We start from the raw sequence: 18,054 nt of genomic DNA on the forward strand, positions 1-18,054 counted from the left end.
TCCGATATTTTCACTTGTCTCACCGTCCCCTTTCCTTGTTTTCGTTTCGCTTTTGTGCTTTCGATAATGTATTACGCTATTCACTTAGCGGGTGAAGACTCATTAGACGTGTTCATTGCACCTTATAATGGGCGAGAACGATCGAGAAATCGCGCACTTGCCAGGCACCTTTCGCGCCGTAGGATAATATTTAACTGTGACAATTCGGCGAAGACGGTAGCCGTTTTTTTTTGTCTTCTTTTCTTTATGTACGAGTGGTAACACCAACGTAATGATCAGCGCATCCAAGCACAATGTTGTTGCCGGGCTTATTACTTCATCCAACGCGTTCACCCCATTCCAGTATGGAATGTAGCAGGCAGAACAAAGTACAGCTATCCTCACTGCAACTCTCCCTTGTCCCATTGGACTAAAAAAAAAAAAAGAAAAGATTGCATATCTTCAAGTAGGGCAATGCGAGTCGACACAGACGACTTGCATATTCCATAAGCAGCTTGCCTTTATTTATCGACTGAAATTCCGTCAAGATAAGGCTTAATCAGTCATACACCTAAGCACCATACGTTACTTGCCTAATCATTGCTCGCACGAATATGTTTTTCACATAAGGCTAAAAGGATTCTACAGCTCTAACAGCAGAAAAGTGAGAGTCAATACACACGACTTCCGAGTGGGTAAAAAAAAATGCTCTTTAAGACTGACAAAGGTTTCGCTAAGTCAAACCAATGTTAAATGAAAAGAAATTTGCAGTAGATCATACAGTACAGTGAAACTACAATGATTTGAACCTAATGCAGTATCACCATGCAATGTCATCAGCTCCCAGTTTGGGGCGCAGAAATAAAAAAACCTTCTGCATCAGTAAACGAGCTAAAGACTGACTCACATGCATCTCGGCAATCAGAAAGAAAAAGCTCAATACATCGAACAAAATTACAATAAAGAAGAAATGTTTTGCATACTCTGCGGCTAAATATTATCGCAAGAGTATCTCCAAGTACTTTCTCTCGTACGCAACCTGCCCCCAAGTACCTCAATATTTGGTGGAGCTTCACACCTATTCTGCTAGAAAACACGCCATTGCCTTAGAAAAATACTTTATGGCAGCAAACGTTCTTTTTTATTGACACTGCAGGGTGGAAAAGTGTAATAAACGTTCCTTACTAGAACACTGTGAAAACGCTTGCCGAGAAAACTTATATCACTGAACGAGGAATCAAGAACCCTCGACGTACATTTGTTTCGACGCTCTAATTACACAAAGCACTTGCAGCTCACTAATTAGACTTTGTCTGGCAGCGAGTCCGCTTAGTCCGTGTGCCAGTCACGCTGCGAGCGCCGAACACTTCAGTGCGCCTTGAGGTGAGCGATCAGTTGATCCGTGTCCGGAAAAAACGCTCCGCACAGAACGCACGCGAATTTCTGGCACATATGTCTGTCGAGGGCCGACCTGTCTGCGAAAAACGCTTCGCAGTAATCGCACTGGTACGGCATTTCCTCGGCGTGGCTACTACGGTCAAGTCCAAGACTTGGGGTGTCCGAAAAAGATTCGTTGCACATTTCGCGAGCGGAAGCTCCAGCGCCCGTAGGCAGGTCGAGCCAGTCACCGAGGTCTCGCTCGCATTCGAACGATTCGGCGAATTTCTGGCCCGCGTGGGACGTCCGGCTCCAGGGCGCGCATCGATGCGCGTTCAGATTCGCCCTCTGCGTGAAGGACTTACCGCACGCTTGGCAACTGTACGGTTTCTCGCCCGTATGTGTGCGTCGGTGCACGTTAAGTGTCGCCATCTGCCGGAAGGAATTGCCGCACACTTCGCACAGGTACGGTTTCTCGCCCGTGTGCGTGCGGTGGTGCGCGCTGAGGTTGGCCTTCTGCGTGAACGACTTGCCGCACGCGTCGCATTTGTACGGTTTCTCGCCGGCGTGGGCGCGTTGGTGCGCCCGAAGGTTGGCGGCTCGCGCGAACGACTTTGGGCACGTCTCGCATTTGTGGAGCGTTCGTGGCACGTGACTTTGCGGAGCGTTTGCGGCACGTGACTCTGCGGAGCGTTCGTGGCACGTGACTTCGTGGAGCGTTGGTGTCACGTGACTTTGCGGAGCGTTTGCGGCACGTGACGTTGTGGAGCGTTTGTGGCACGCGACTTTGCGGAGCGTTGGTGCCACGTGACTTTGTCGAGCGTTTGCGGCACGTGACTCTGCGGAGCGTTCGTGGCACGTGACTTCGTGGAGCGTTGGTGTCACGTGACTTTGCGGAGCGTTTGCGGCACGTGACGTTGTGGAGCGTTTGTGGCACGCGACTTTGCGGAGCGTTGGTGCCACGTGACTTTGTGGAGCGTTGGTGGCGCGCGACTTTGTGGAGCGTTTGTGGCGCGCGCGCTTTCGGCGCTGTCCCGCGGAGTTGGACTTCTTCGCGGGGGGCTGAACGCGTGCTCCGGTAACGCGGGCTTTATCTTCCGTTTGCTGGACAGCGTTCTTGCGCGAGGCATCCTGTCTGCTGTAGGCTTTGCCACTGCAGACGTCACTGCCGAACTCTTGCCGTTCCTTTTCCCCGGTTCCGGTAACGTTCCTGCAAGTACAGCCCGACAAAACGGTTTAAAATGGCGCACCGACTGCTGTTCCGGCAGATTGCGACGCGCTTTCGTTAATTAGAGAGCTGGGCGAACTAATCTCATTTGACTTCAGTGATAACTTCGTGCATTTGTGTCTATCGCTCGATTTGGGCTCTCGTTAAGCAGTAATCGAAGACTAGTGCAGTTGGCGCTGTACGACGCCTAACCCTGAGAAAAAAAAAACGGTCCTCCTTCGAGTCGCGAATAGGACGGAATTCTTACTGTTCGCCTAGTACGTGAAACATAGCCGACATGTAAAATAAGTAGGCGAGTACAAATATGTGGGATTGTCTTACTGAGAAGCTTGCCTGGTTAAAGCGTTGAGAATATTCGGACATCTTCGAGTCGAAAACTAAGAATTTTGAGGATGTAGTCATGAGATGGGGGTGCCCACGGAAGTGGTATGTTCTATATTTAAAAATGACTGTTTCGCCCCCCAATGGGAAGACCGTCTTCGTTCTTTAGAACCTCTTCCGCGTTAACGATAATTATAAATTACAAATTACGAGGCAGTGCACAGTTCACGTCATTTCTGGTAACCTTCGGTGAAACTGTCCCCGTCGAACATCATGTACCATAACTCCATCCCTACATTACAATTGCGAAGAAACACTTCCCGGATCGAATTTCTGTGCTGTCCGTGAAACAAGCGAATTTGCAAATTTATTAAAATTTGCCCCTATTACTTTTACCGCTGATGTGCTATGCAGTTGTGTACTTATATTTATTTCTGTTATTGTTGACGGGACTCATAAAATTTTATGTCCTGCTTTAACCCACCTGTTGCTACCTTTTAGATATTTTGCAGCTCCACCTGCTTGAACAGTAACTAGACTGTATTACGTAATATATACATATATGAATAACCAGATAAATAAATTACCAAGTTAAACAAATGAATAAACGAGCGCCGTCACGCGTAGCAATAGTGGCTTTAAATAGAATTGTACGGTCCTAAATGAAGGCTACTACTTAAATATGGTTCTCCTAATTTAGTGTAAACTGCTATCAGCATTACGAGACATACATATCGCAAGCAAGTGTCACTCTTTTTGCAAAGTCAGTCGCAATATAGAACATAGCCTAAGCTTAACCTAGCTCGGTAAATTTCCAATCAAGCACGCGTATTCACTCTCAACTGCAGAAGCTAGGTGCAAGCCTCTGGCGAGTTTGTTATGTTCATTAATGTAGAGCAATGAACTCAAGTGATGAATAATGATAACAAAACGACTAATGCTCATTTATTGAGACAAAAACTTCAATATATGTGTTACGTAACAAGCAATATGTTAAAGGCGCCTCGAAACACTTTTCAAACTGATTATCGAACGGACTCGCTGTTAAAGTAAGTCGTCCCACGAAAATCATGCCGCAATGTTTTTTTTTTTTAATTCTTCAACTATACGTGGAGTTATCGCACAGATAGCCGCCTTTCTCTCTCTCTCTCTTTGTCTCCGCTAGCGCGCCGGAAGCTATACAGCGGAGAAGCCAAGAGGGCCAAAAGTTGACTCGTCGCGCCACCTCGTGGTAGCCACGGTAGAGTACGCCACGGAGCACGTCGCTGCCGTCGCAGACGGCTACGCGCAGCAGACGCAGCTACGCGTTGTGCAAACGTGAAATTATTTTTCTGCCTTTTTTTTTTTTGAGATCGCACGCATATACGTTTTTTTTTTATTTACTGAACTCAAAATTAGCAATTATGCATTACCGAGATTGTTCTCGCGATCACCAAATCAGCCAATAGCGTTGGTCGACCAACTGATTGCGATCAGCTTCCGATGACGACATCGTGGATGCGAGAGCAATTGCGTCTGCTCAGTTCTTTTGGCACGAGATTGTGAATTTCCAGCGGCATGCAGTGCAGTAACATTTGGTTCACATGTTCACAGGAACCTCGTTACTAATTCGGCAACGTTTTCTTAACATGTTCAAAGCGCGTTCCAGGGCTCCTTTAACCGAAATATTCTTGTAGTATCAGACAAGGCGGCAAGTCTATGACTTGAGTGCCGCAGTACATACTCTATATATAACTTCATCATGTTTAACTTGCGCTGCAAATAATAGGTTCTGACCTTCTCTGCACGGCCACAAAATAAAACCAGAATATTTCACTCAGCACCACTCCCGTACCAAAGAGGAGATTGCCTCGGCAAATGTTATCGCGCGATGGGTTGACCTTTTTTCTTCTGCATGCGATTTATAGGAATTTTATTTAACGAAACATATCGTTAGCAGTGCTCACCTCGCGTCGTCTTCCAAGATGGCCACTGCTTCCTCCATGCCCGCCATACATGTACTGGACTTTGACTCGTCGTTGCTACTGATGGTGCTGCTGCAGCTGCTGCGGTTGGTAAATGCAAAACACGTGTACGCTTACCCGGGAAAGCATGGTCATGGCACCGATTTGAGGGCGCCTTGAGTGTCCCTATACAACTAATATCGCAGTAAAAATAATTCTCTTTTATGAGTGCCTACTACATAATAAAATTATTGTGCTCATTTTTTCCTTAAATAAACACTACTTACACAACTTACGGGTGCGACAAAGCTGGCATAAGCAGGTGCTATTAACGCCAGATATATTCCGCGGACCCATATGCCCCAATGTCACTCACTGTCTAATCTATAACCAGAGTCCTTTTAGGCGGCGACCTGATGTTAAAGGAGTCGTACGACACTTTTTTAAAGTGACACTGGAAGAAGATATTGAGTCGACCTAGATCAATAAATTATTCGCCTAGAATTCTCTCATCGTTTCCCGCGTGCCAATACGTCATTTTACTGTGTAGAATATTGCCGTTGAAGGTACGGCGGCTGCTCCTCACTTTAATCGCTCGCGCAAAAGCGGATGAGTGACGTCATTTCCACGCGATCTCCCGTAAGAATCAGCCATAGAGTTTCTCACTATAACACCTAGAGGGAAATCTCGCGCCACCGTCTATGGGAGTTTCTTAAGGGGCGCCGTGCCGTCCTGGGAATGACGGTATATGTGTCTGTGAGGCTTGTGTTGGTTGGTGTTGTAAGAGGCTTCGTCTAGAACGCGGATTTGGTTACACAAATAACGCATTCTTAAAGTAAAATCTTCATAAAATGGTTCCATTCACGCATAATAAATCTTCCAGTGAGGTTTACTCACCTACAATGTATAACCAAGCGAAGAAAAGCAAGAACAAACTGTTTCGAAGCTAGCGCGAATCTTGTCGTCTGTCCTCCAACTTTAGCGGCCCGCTGATACTTTTTACGTTTCATATAATTGTACATGCAACAACAAGTTCTCATAGTTAAACAAAACATGTCTTTGTGTAATAATAAAGCTAAAACAGCTTTTCACGTGCAGTTTTAGTAGAATATGAATCATCATGAATCATAGTAGGATATGAATGATATGAATCCGGGCTGCTTCAGATCGGGCACATTGAGAGCATTGGCTATATTCTTGCCCTTCGGCGCCCTTTTATGGAGCGAAATATCTAAACGTTAGCGGCTGCATTCGTCACACAACAGTATTTATTTTTTCTTCAGTGAAAGCTGGCGTCCGCTTTTCTGGCTGATACAAAACGAAAGGAATCCCGTGCAACCGACCAAGCACAGTGCAGCTGCTCTTTCCCCACTTTTCATCCTTGTGTCTTTCGAAATACTAAAAACATATGCGTGCTTACCGAACGGAACGAGCAGACGAGTGTGTGTCTTCGGCAACCGAAACGCTGAGCCATTGGCTGAGCAGACGATCAGGAGCACTGCATGATCTGTGGTCAGTAACGTGCAAGCATAGACGGCGTTATTGATGTATTAACAGTTTCTATTTTATTTTTCGCAAGTTATAAGAATTTCCGTTGTGTTTTTCCACAAGATGTTTAAATTTCGCGTGCTAGGCACGCCGGCCGATCGCAGCGCCCTACTGGTGGCGTCATCGCAGAAGCGTCCCCAGTTCTCCCATTGTTTTTCCGTGCAGACGATACACTGCCCCATTCCACACACCATACATATACTGTCATTCCCATGACGGCACAGCGCCCCTTAGGAAATCCCCATAGACGGTGGCGCCAGATTTCCCTCTAGGTGTTATAGAGGGAAACTCTATGCACCTAGCGCCGACGTTACGGAACATGTACCGCAGTCCTCAACAGGAAGCGCCTCACCGTCTTCTTTTTTTTTTTCAGTTTCCTGATTTTTCTCTCTTAAAGAAAAACAAATTCCCAATAAGAGAATGCTTAACATTCATCTAGCTTTACCTAATACTTCCCTTTAGTGTCCCTTTAAACACGGTAAGAAAACGGTTGCGATTCCTGACAATGTCATCGGGAACCTGAGGACGAAAATTAATTCCGTTGCGTTCATCAGGCTGCTTACACCCTCACGCAAAAAATGATAGATTCCCCTCTCCGGTTGCCTTCTAGACACCTTGTATTGTGTTCCGCCTATGAAGTCATTGACCCGCGCGACAAACCGAAGGCGGCAGCCATGGAGCTGATGCACACATGAAAGCCCCTCCAATTTTCTGGTAAATTAGGGAGGGAGAGAGAAAGAGAGAGAGCGAACGCGAAAAAAAATAGAAAGATAAAATAAAGAAGAGAGCTCGCACCCCAAGGAACCGATAGAAAGACGGGAGAGAAATGGACACGCTAGAGGGAGAGGAGGAAAGAGCAGGACCACCTGCGCCAGAGGCAAGAAGTACGGAGTGCGGAAGCAGCAGAGGCGGTGGCTTTCCAGCTCCGTAGGACCAACTGCACTGATTTGCCGAGCCTACTGCAAGACTTGCCAGAATTTCGAGTTGGAAAAAATACATACTGTTGCTCCGGAGCGTAACTGCAAGTATCGGAACCGTTGTTCTAAAGACAATTACTGAATCGAACGGAAGCCATTGATACCCTCTTTAGGAGAATGTAAGGTATTGACGTTTCGAAAAAAAATTTGCAGACACTTATTTAAAAGAAACTTGCATAATTAGAAGCAATCGATAAAAAACAAGAAAATAGACCTCGTACTCAAAATAACCACACAGCAATTCATACCTGCGCAAGTTTTTAGCGCCATACCTCGAACAACAAAGATTTCATTTATTTTATTTTTTTAGTTTGAAGACCAACATTTTCCTAGAACAAATTGTCGCTGGCAGCGTTTCTAGGCTCCCATTTTTGTTCTTGAACGAATAAGCGGTGGTGTCTGTCTCGGCAATTGGATATTCCATACACCAAAATACGCTGTCGTGCCCCTTCTAAGCCGCACTTGTAGTAAAATGGAATTGATGGACTACTTACGTTTATCCATCCGATGATATTGAAACCAGAGAAGGAGCTAGGTTAGTCGAATATCTGCTTTGCAATATTTGATTAAGTATTTTCTGTAACACTATCATTTGGGGCATCCACACAAGGCTACAGTCACAGTGAAGTTCCTTGCGCGAATTTTATCTTTCTTTTTTTTATAGCGATTACTATTCTTCGAGAACCTCCTTTGCGCCTTGCCTGTTTGTCCTTGGCTAACCTCTTGCATGCCAACTTATGTCACTGGGCAGTCAACGGTCTAATTGGTAAAGCATAAGGAGCACGCAACAGGTAAAGCATTCGCGAATACGTGACAATCGTACGAGTTACGAGTGTGTTGCACATGACAGCATGCTAATACCAGCTCCCTCTGCCGCATGCTCAAAACAACAGTTGATAGAGTGGCCGTTTAAGGAATCAGAGGTGCCCTCTCCAGCAAGATCCCCCCCCCCCCCCCTGCATAATTTCACCACAGGCAGCACTCCGTGCCGTCTCTGATTGGCTTCGTGCAAATGAACTTTTTCAAAGTTGGCCTCACCTCGTGTCCTCGTCCAAAATGGCGGACGCTTCATCCATGCCAGCACGGCTTGTGCTGGGCTTTGAGTGATTGGTGCTGCTGCTTGACAGCAGAGGCGGGTAAGTGGCGCTTCCGTTGTCAGTCATATCTATATGGCCCCAAAGAACAGCAAAGGTGTTCACTCGCCACTGTGCAATAGCAATTCATAAGGCGCATTAATTCCGTGCTGAGAAATGGTGAAAAGTAGCAAGTTTTCGTTTAGGTTAAAAGCGGTAGGGGAACGCTACTGCCATGCGTACTCGTTTTTTTTTTTTTTTCTGGCATAATGCCTTCATTGCAAGCAAGAACTTCTTGGGGACAAAAATCGAGCGCGATCGAGCTTTTCCAATGCTGAATTCTTCTAGAAATTGTTACGCTGTATTCCATAAGGCAAAAACGGAACACTACGGTGTTCGAAGCCGAAAAACGACGTATACTTTTTTATTATTTCTGCAACCATTGAATCAACTCATTTGCTCTACTTTTCCAGTAAACAAGTACATTACATACTTTACTAAGTTCTCGGTTCTGACTGATTCATTAGGAGCAGTAAGCTTTCAAAATGTCCATGTCCGTTTTTTCCGTTTTCCCTCTTTTCCTCTCATATAAGGGCAGGATCAACTGCCCACAGCTGGTGAGTTACCCTGCCTCTTCCTCCTTGCAGGGACACCTAGCAGAAAAAAAAAATATTGGTGGCGCATCCATACTTTGTAGGTGATTGGCGACTTCCAGACGATTAGCAAGCAAGGTGTCAGTGGTGCAGTGGTTACACATAGCAACCGAATTCTTCGCCCACGAGCTACGAGAACTCGCGCGCCACCAAAACAATCTACTCCTCTGCGAAGGCTCGGCTGTATAGCAAACGCTACTGAACTGCAACAATACATTCCGTCTCGGTGGCCAGGCGTGGGGCTCTTCCATACCAGTTCTCGCCGAAACACGTACTGAGAACGTGTACCCTCCGCGCTCTTCCCCTTGTCTTCCGGTTTGAAGCCGGACTTACGCAGTCCCAGTTTCCGGTTTCGAACGAAATCGCCGTCACTGACGTCTGACTCTTGTTACGTCTCAACACCACCGAGGGCCTTAATTAGACGATTACCACGAGGCAACCCCAACTGTTCATCAGGGCCTACATATTTAGCACCATCGGAGGTGGAGCGCTGTGGAACGATGCGACATCATGAGCCTGGTATTGCTACCGATTCGACTATTATGATTGGTGGAGATACAGTCATCAGATTCCCTAGTCTAGTTGCCTTGGGAAGACGGCGGGATTATAAGTGGAGGTCTTTTCGAGGAAGCTTTAGCTCGGGTGCTCCTATCTAAATACATGTAAAAGGAGAATTCGTTTTTCTCGGCAACCACTGCACCAAATTTGACGAGGTTTGTTGCTTTTAAAAGAAAAACTTAAAATCTAGTGACTGTTGGTTTCGAATTTTTGATTTAGGTCCTTAATTTTTTATTAAATATTGACAAATATTGCAAATTAAAAAAAAAGAAACTATCAAGTTTACAACTCTGTAACTCTAAAACTAAAAACGATAATACAATTCTTTGAATTGCATCTAATAGTACATCTAAAGCGGACAAAATTGATATGCTATACATGAATCTAAAAAAATTTAGTAATATGGAAATACAGCTTTTGCAGAACCTTTGTAAACAACGTAACAAATTCACGTAAGATATAAAATGACATATCAGATTTGTCCGCTTTCAATGGTCTAATGGATGCCGTTTACAAAACCGCGATATCTGTTTTTGATGCAGAGTTATGAATTTGTAAGCTTCGTTCTTCTATTCTTTTCGAACTTCCGAATTTTTGAAAATTCTTTTAAGAAGATCCAGGACCTAAATCGAAATTCCGCTTCCAACAGTCACTAGAATTTAACTTTCTCTCTCAAACGCAACAAACTTCATTAAAATCGGTCCCAAGGTTATCTAATAAAAGCGTTTTTGCGTTTTACATGTATTTGAATAGGCCGCGTCGGAGTTGGGCCCGAGCTAAAGCTTCCTCTTAAGATGCTCCTATGCGGAGTGGGCTTCCGTATCTGGAGCCAGCTTAACTAAGGTAAAATGAACCCCCTTTTTCCTTCATTCCTACTACCGGCCGTACTGATCGATGGACTTGGTGGATTCCTGGCCCAAACGCCACATCGAGTCGCAACACTCTGTTGCCTCATACTCCACAGCTGGCTCCGTTGCCGCTCGTCATTCCAGCGTAGAAGTTTCCTCTTCTGTCGTCGTAATGGGGAGGCCGCGTTTAAGGGTGTATGAGCCATTGCTTAAGGGGGTATGAGCCGTTGCTTAAGCGGGCATGAGCCATTGCTTAAGAGGGCATGAGCCATTCATTGTCTTACGTGACGGATAGGTGTACTTTTGAAGCAATATAATCTTGAAGAATCGCAAGCGGCAATGCCGGGCGGATGCTGCTAACCATACCACCGAGATAACTCGAGACATCGAATGCAAGCGACAACGGCGGACTGTGGGCATACCGGCACTGACTTCGTTCTCACCTTCGCAGCCCAACGTGTGCGTAACCTCGTTAAGAAACACAAAGACGACAACCGTCAAACCAGCCCAACCAAACGTCAAAACGATTGCAGCGCTCGGATCTGCAGCGGTGGGCCTTGCGCCCAATATACGGAGATTTGGATTGGTGGTTCCGCACGTTCCACCCCAGCTACAACTACCGGAAGACCACGAGTAGTGCGTACTCCTGAGGAAGAGGACGCTTACCGCAAAAGCGAAAATGAGGTGATGTCATGGTGAAACAAAAGACTTACAATATAGATTGCTTCCAAAGTTTTAATTGCGTGGCGCAACGCTCGGTGTAATTAACACACCTTCATTGTTCGACCATCTTCACGGACTGGAAGGGGCAGTAGTTTTTTTTTTTTTGATAACCTAAACAAAAAAATCTGCTTCCACCAGCGACTAGATTCTAGCCTTTGAATGCAAGAACCCTTGTCGAAATTGGTGGAGTAGTGGCTGAGAGAAATTACTTATTCGTTCTCATGTGTTTAGAGAGAAGTTCAAAAAGGAGCGGCAGACAGGACCTCCTTAAGCGTGACGAGTGAGTTTAAGAGAAATTGGGAAACTAAGTATTGCCTTGTAGTAGTGCAGTTGCGGGTCCTCCCACACACACAAAAATAATTCTGGGGATTTACGTGCTAATTAACAACCCGATTTCAATGTGAGGCAAGCCGTAGCGCGTGACTCCGGAATAATTTGTCTATCGGATTGTTTAACCTGCACGTAAATCTATGTGCGCGAGCGCTTTTGTATATCGCCGCCATCGAAATTCAAGCGGCCGGGATTTGATCCTGCGACCTCGAGCGAGGTGCCACGCTGGGCATTTGTTCACAACAGGCACTGTAAACAAGAATACGAAATTAAGCCGAGCGGGTAACCGTGCAAATGCTGAAACGAACTTTGGGATTTAGGCGATTTTCGTCACTGCTCTGTCTTGATTGTTTTCCCGTGTTTACAACAAGCCCCGGACCGCGCTTGCAGATCCATGTCTTGCGACTATGGGCAAACTTAGAGAAGGATATTTTTGTTACGTTAAGAGTAAAAAAAAAATTCCTCGGTTTTCACGTGCCAGAACCACGATCTGATGATGAGGCACGCCGTAGTGGAGACTTCGAATTAATTTCAACTACCTAAAGCTCTTTAGCGTCCACCCAGCTGACGATAGACGGGTGTTTTCTTGCATTTTGATCCCACTGAAATGCAGCCGCCTATTCCGGGATTCGATCCCGCGACCTCGTGCTTAGCCGAGCAATGCCATAGCCGCTAAGCCACGACGGCGAGTTGTTCCGTGAACATATGTTTTTGTTTTCTAGCTACAAGAACCGCTTCCAAGTCCCTTTCACGACACAGCCAATGATCACCGACTGACTCTGTCCTTCGCAACAAGCCATCACAAGTTTACGCCGTCAACACGACGGGGGGGTGGGGGGGGAATTAAGCAAGCCGCATGGTTATGTAGGCGATGTTACGGTTCACTGTGTGCGGCGATGAATGGAACGGATGGGCCAAACGCCTGTCTCGACGTGCCTAATCCAAGACTAATCTGCCTAATCCGACTGACTAATCTGACTAATCTGCCTGATGACGTGCCTAATCCAAGAGCTAAGGCCAAGACTCGACGTGCCTAATCGTCACGCTCGTCAACATGAAAAGACTTGTCCGCCGGGTTTGTGCGACGGAATTATGCACGGCATGTACAAATCCCACTCCCCTCTCTCCTACGTTCAACCCCTCTGCGCCAGTGAGTGGTTTCTCTCCGAATTCCTCTATGCGGCCTGACCGGTGTGCTGACAAGGCCCTCTACCGGGGAGCAATGTTGTAGGGTATAAGGCCAGCGAGACGCCACGTGGACATCTCTACCCTTGCATGCAGGAGCACGCACGCCGAACGCTTCTCTACTTTTTGTCTTGGAGCGCACCGCTCACCCGCAACTATGTATTAAACTTCTGTTATATTTTTTTTTACGTCATGTCGTCTTCCAGTGCGAACCCTCTGCGATGGTCAACTTGGTTCGTGCTCCAATCAGCCGCTGTTGAAGGCCGCCGAAACCCCGTCCCCGTAAGGACTTGTGGTAGCCTCAACAGCGACAAGCACGAGCTTTAGGGCGAATTTCGGTAGAATCAATATCGACAGCACACCGCTGCTGAGCGTACAAAATTATTTGACCGCTTTGGAGGGCGCACGAACAATTGTCCCCTCTCCAGAGCCCCGGCCTTTTATCCTCCTCCTCGCCCACTGAAGGTGGCGGAGAGTGAGCTACGCGTAGATAATAGAGAGTTCTAGTTTAGGGGACGCAAGTGGCTTGCGTACGCAAGAGCTTGGGGCGACGGTACTGCGCATGCGCAGATCCAGACGTAGGCGTCTGCGCATGCGCAGTACCGTCGCCCCTAGTTCCTGCGTACGCAAGCCGCTTGCGTCCCCTAAACTAGAACTCTCTAAAAACGCTGATAAGGAAAGCAGTTGCTTCACTGGCTACAAGTCCCTTTGTCGAAACGTTGGCTTAAAGCGTCGTTCCTTGTTCGACTACGCCTCATCATTTGTTACGTAGGGAAGTTCACGCCGAATGTCCCGCTGCTGCTTCTCGATTTGGTCCGCCCGTGCCAAGACGAGCTAGTTCAGTAATCGCCACGTGACCTTTCTCTATGCCGCTTTCTGTGATTCAGCCAATGCTGACGTCGCGCGAGAGATACCCTAGTCCACAATAGGTGACGCCACACCGCTCTTTCTCTTAGCAAACACACCGGAGCAAATATTCGCAATCAGTCGAGGCATGTGTATGCTGCAGCGAAAATCCGGAGGCCACTCAGCACATTTTAATGGAATGCGAAGGGATTCACCCCCGCGAGACCAGCACGTAACGTACAGCTTCCAGAAGCTCTTGTATTCAAAGTAGACGAAAGCATAAACCTGTCAGCAGTCGAGATAAGCAAGAGACCTTCACGGTAGTGTTGGGAGAACAAAAAGCAGGGGAGCGACTGATACGACCAAATACATTGCAGGCATAGGCCGCGGTACAAGGTAGATAGAGAAGATTAAAGAGATGTATACACGAACGCTAGGAGGAAAAGCATTGATAGCATAGCTAAGTAACTCAAGCAGGCTTGGTGACGATTTGTCCTCTCCCCGTTTCAAAGGGTACAAGAAGTCTGTTATCCCTGTGACTGGCGAATTACGTTAGTATAGAGCGAACTTTTTTCAGCCTAGCTCGACTGAATATTTTTACTTATAGTCCGTCTAAACAGTATTCTTATAATTCTTTGTCCAAGGCGCAAACCTTCAAGTCCCTTTTTCATAATATTTATCAGCACAATCGTGTTTAAAAGACAATCGTTTTTTTTTTTTTTCCTACTCGCGAACTACATATCTCAAAGTGACCACCGTTACAAAGCACGTCTGCGAACCTCACTAATTCGTATCATGACATGACCCCCTTGTGTTAGAGAACACCTTCCCGCACGCCCTCAATGGCACCGGTAATTTCAAGATCGTCTTGAAAGATCCCTCATGATATTCTTTATTGGCTCACTTCGTAGTTCATCTATAGTATCCCAATTCTTTCTAAAGTGCCTTCAGACTTTCAACAATGTTTGATAAATAAATAAGCAAGTAAATAATTAATAAATAGGTAAAACTTTCAGTGGCGCTTTAGCAGTAAATTCGAGAGAAAGACGTTAGCACTACGTCGCACCTCCTACAGATCCCGGATCCACGATTTAAACCGCGTTCACCACAATGCGAACTGTCGTTCAGGAGCTCACTCGACACAAGCACTGCCTCTTCGAGGAAGGCTCACCCCATGTCTTCTTGGAAGAGTCTGTGTCCTCCTTGATTCCAAGTGACTACGGCTTCTGGATCCCCGTTGCCCGTCCTGGTCGCCATGGTTCTTTGTCCCGATATTTCTTTCGTAGCCAAGTCTAGATGTGCCAAGAAAATGAATGTCACGCATCAGCCTTTGGTAATCTTTTTTCATGAGTACCTGTTTGCTGCGGGTCATGCACAAATAGACGGACAAGTTCATAAGCAATGTAAGACAAAAAATTCTCACGGTAACTTATCGGAGCATCCAACAAGTAGCGCTATCAGCAAAATCAAGGTACGTGTTGCTTGAGAATGTACGAGCGACACTTCACACGATGATTGCCGTCTGACGTAATAAAGGCGGTTTTGTGCCGATCCCTCTCATAGACTTCAATTTGTCACTAGCCTATTATATGACCATTCCATGAAAAATACCTTGTATTACAGAGTCGGTTCAATGCGTCGTCTGTCCGTGGAACAGGCTATACGTCCTTCTTCGTGATTTTGTGCGGGCGTCGGTAGTCAACGCACAAACGCACAGTTCCACCCGTTTTCTTCACCAAGACTACAGGAGACGCCCATAGGCTTTTCGATGGCTTGATTATGCCCCACAGCATTTTGCCGACTTGTTAACTGATAGCTTCACGTTCTCGCGTCGGAACTCGGCATGGGGCTCTGGCGGAGTGGTCGAGGACATCTTACGGCTATTAAGCGAGGCTCAGCAACTCGTGTTTGCCAAATCCTTGATGACGACGAGAAGCAGTTCTTGTATTGATGCGGATACCCTTGAGCTGCTCTTGCTTATGCCTGGAAAGACTTGGATCAATATCGAAAGCTGTTTCGGAAACACGGACAGCGTTTTGTTGTTGTAAGTTCGCTAGAATCCGAGAGTTCAAATGCATCACCGACTGCTTCAATTTCATCCATATCTGCGATCTTCGTGCGGTTGTTCAAGCGCTTATATATTCCTGACTGAAGTTCCTCACCATGACCCGCGCTTTCCCTCAGCGCAATCGCACGATGCCCCCTTTGCAACGCCAATTTCTCGGTCGAGCAGGAGGTGTCTGAACCTCAGGTCGATGAGTACGCCGCGTGGGTCCAAGAAGTGTCCGTGCCGAGAATTGCCTTTCGTGAGCGCTGCCACAGTATACAAATTCAATGTCTTTAAACTCAGTGTACTGTCCCGCACGTGAACACAAAGTTTGTGCACGCGGCAAAAACAAACAACGTAATGTCAGAGGCCCACTATATAGCACGATGTAGCAGAGGTGAACGGTGCGTTCAAATCCATCAGTAGAATTTTCATCGCAGGAAGCACTCGGCAGTTCCTTGCAGATTTCTGTCGCGGCCGAGGAGAACGACTGATGCCAACAATGTTTAAGGGAAGCATTAAAATTCATCTGCCCACTACTTCTTCCTTTATGTAAAACAGACGCACGCTTCTGTCTGTGCTTAATTATGTTTAGGCCCCATTCCATAACGTAAAAAAAAAGTCTCTTCATCAGCAGCATTTATCTGCAGCATTGCAAGGCCCTTTGGCCACGCGAAGTTAACATTAACATATGGTTAATGCAAAATTGCAAATTTTGAAATATTCTATTAAGCTGCCGATAATTTGTGCTGAGCCATGTTTGACTAGCTGTCCCGCGTAGAACCTTTAAATTACCGTAAAATTACCTACCGCAGGTACACGTGAAGCATCAGTGGGAGCTCTACGTCATCAACGTTGGCTACTTCCTCTTAGCCGGAGCCACAGCCAGGGACGATCTCGAAGACAGCCTGGATTTGCGAGTCGCACAATACCTTCCCAACTGACTCGCGCTAACAGCACAGAAGATTGGGCTTGTTGGGTTCCGATTCACAGTGAAAATAACGCAACGCAAAAGTACCTGTTGTTCTTGCCGGTAACGTTGGATAAAAAATTCCTGACCACCTAAGCACGCCAGTGCTTGTGGATGGGCCGACACAAGCAGTACAATTTTCCCGTGTAACAAAACCTTCACAAGGCCCACACACGAGGCTTAAAAGTATTCCTGGAGGCACGTACGTGCGTACCTCGTGTTTGTTCTTGCGCGTCAGCCTCGGATGTTCATCTCAACGTGTGGCAAGCTAAATTGATAGGACCGCGCACGCAGCACGAGATCAGAGTACGCATGCGCGTTTCTGTCGTAGAAATATCCATCAGGAAAGCAACTGTCTGAGTCCTGAGTGTCTATACTGATAAAGTTTTTCCGACAGTTTTACTACGTATAACCCCAGAAATGCGCGCAACAACGCAACGAAAGACCTGGCCGACAGGTTGACACCCAAACTATCACGTCCTATCACCGAGAAAACTAAACTCTCTTGTGACAATGAAGGAGCACGGTTAAAGAAGCCCAGGCGGTCTTCGTTATTCCGGAGCCCCTTACTACGGCGTGCCTCATATCTGGCACGCAAAACCCCGTAATTAATTTTTTTTAGTAACCAAGGAAAGCTGATGCACCTGTTACCAAATTTTCTGATGTAAAAACGCCTCCTCCAGTGCCCGTGGAACGGTATCCCTGCTCTTCTGCAGTTTACCTGTGGTCGCCAACAACGATTCGAGCGTGCAAGCTTTGCAGTGATGCGGTAGACGTGCGCCCGTCCCATTCTGAACCGACAGCGCGCACTCTCACAAACGATCATTTACAGTAGCGGCTTGTTTGGTGGATGCGCACCTTGCCAAAACTCGAAGGGATTTTACACACAATTCCCACCGAACATTTCGAGAAGCAAACTTACGTGCTTCTTGTCGCGCTACCCACTTTCTTCTAACCACTGATACGCGGGCACAAATTGGTGACAATTCGCGGCAAGCAGGTAACACCACCGGTGTATCGTGCCTTGAGGCCAGACATATTCTTCAAGGAACGGGCAAACCTATGGTTGCACGGCATGACTCCCGGGCGGGTGTTTCCTTGTTGCCACATCCGGTCGCTTGCACATTGCATGGAATACGTAGCCTGCTGGATATACGTATACTCCATTAACGCTGTCTGTAGTTATTTGCCTACGTATGCATTTGCTTTTAAAATGTCGTTGTTTAGATTGCTGCAACAAGCCTTTAACGAACGCAATGGTGATTTAACTGTGTTCTGCACAAACGCGGAACGATGTAGAAGATTAAGCTGCCATTCATCAGAAAGCAGTGTAATCTACATACAAAGAGAATTCACGCGGCCGCTGCGCTTCGTTCCATGACGCCACGCTACCTTGCCAGGCTGTCATGAAATTTAATGGGGGAATGCTCCCGAGTAAGCCGCGCTCA

General features: G+C 46.7%; 1 protein-coding gene across 1 annotated transcript; it reads right to left on the reverse strand.

The window, feature by feature from the left end:
* Positions 1-481: 481 nt before the first annotated feature.
* LOC140212814 (uncharacterized) lies at positions 482-16,794 on the reverse strand. The gene is made up of 5 exons (XM_072285648.1): positions 16,447-16,794; positions 14,761-14,881; positions 8,412-8,538; positions 4,852-4,950; positions 482-2,566 (listed from the first exon to the last, which is right to left on the reverse strand). The coding sequence occupies exons 3-5, from the start codon at positions 8,534-8,536 to the stop codon at positions 1,348-1,350; spliced, it is 1,443 nt and encodes a 480-aa protein (XP_072141749.1). The 5' UTR covers positions 8,537-8,538; positions 14,761-14,881; positions 16,447-16,794; the 3' UTR covers positions 482-1,347.
* Positions 16,795-18,054: the final 1,260 nt, after the last annotated feature.

The sequence above is a fragment of the Dermacentor andersoni genome, chromosome 11 (genome assembly GCF_023375885.2).
Source record: "Dermacentor andersoni chromosome 11, qqDerAnde1_hic_scaffold, whole genome shotgun sequence".
NCBI classification, from domain to species: domain Eukaryota; kingdom Metazoa; phylum Arthropoda; class Arachnida; order Ixodida; family Ixodidae; genus Dermacentor; species Dermacentor andersoni.

What these genes read in the sequence shown, in the direction of transcription:
- LOC140212814 (XM_072285648.1), bottom strand. Translation starts at nt 8,536, where the DNA reads ATGACTGACAACGGAAGCGCCACTTACCCGCCTCTGCTGTCAAGCAGC. An exon ending in ATTTTGGACGAGGACACGAG is followed by an intron (nt 4,951 to 8,411) that starts GTGAGGCCAACT and finishes TACCAACCGCAG; the next exon opens with CAGCTGCAGCAGCACCATCA. An exon ending in ATCTTGGAAGACGACGCGAG is followed by an intron (nt 2,567 to 4,851) that starts GTGAGCACTGCT and finishes CTGTACTTGCAG; the next exon opens with GAACGTTACCGGAACCGGGG.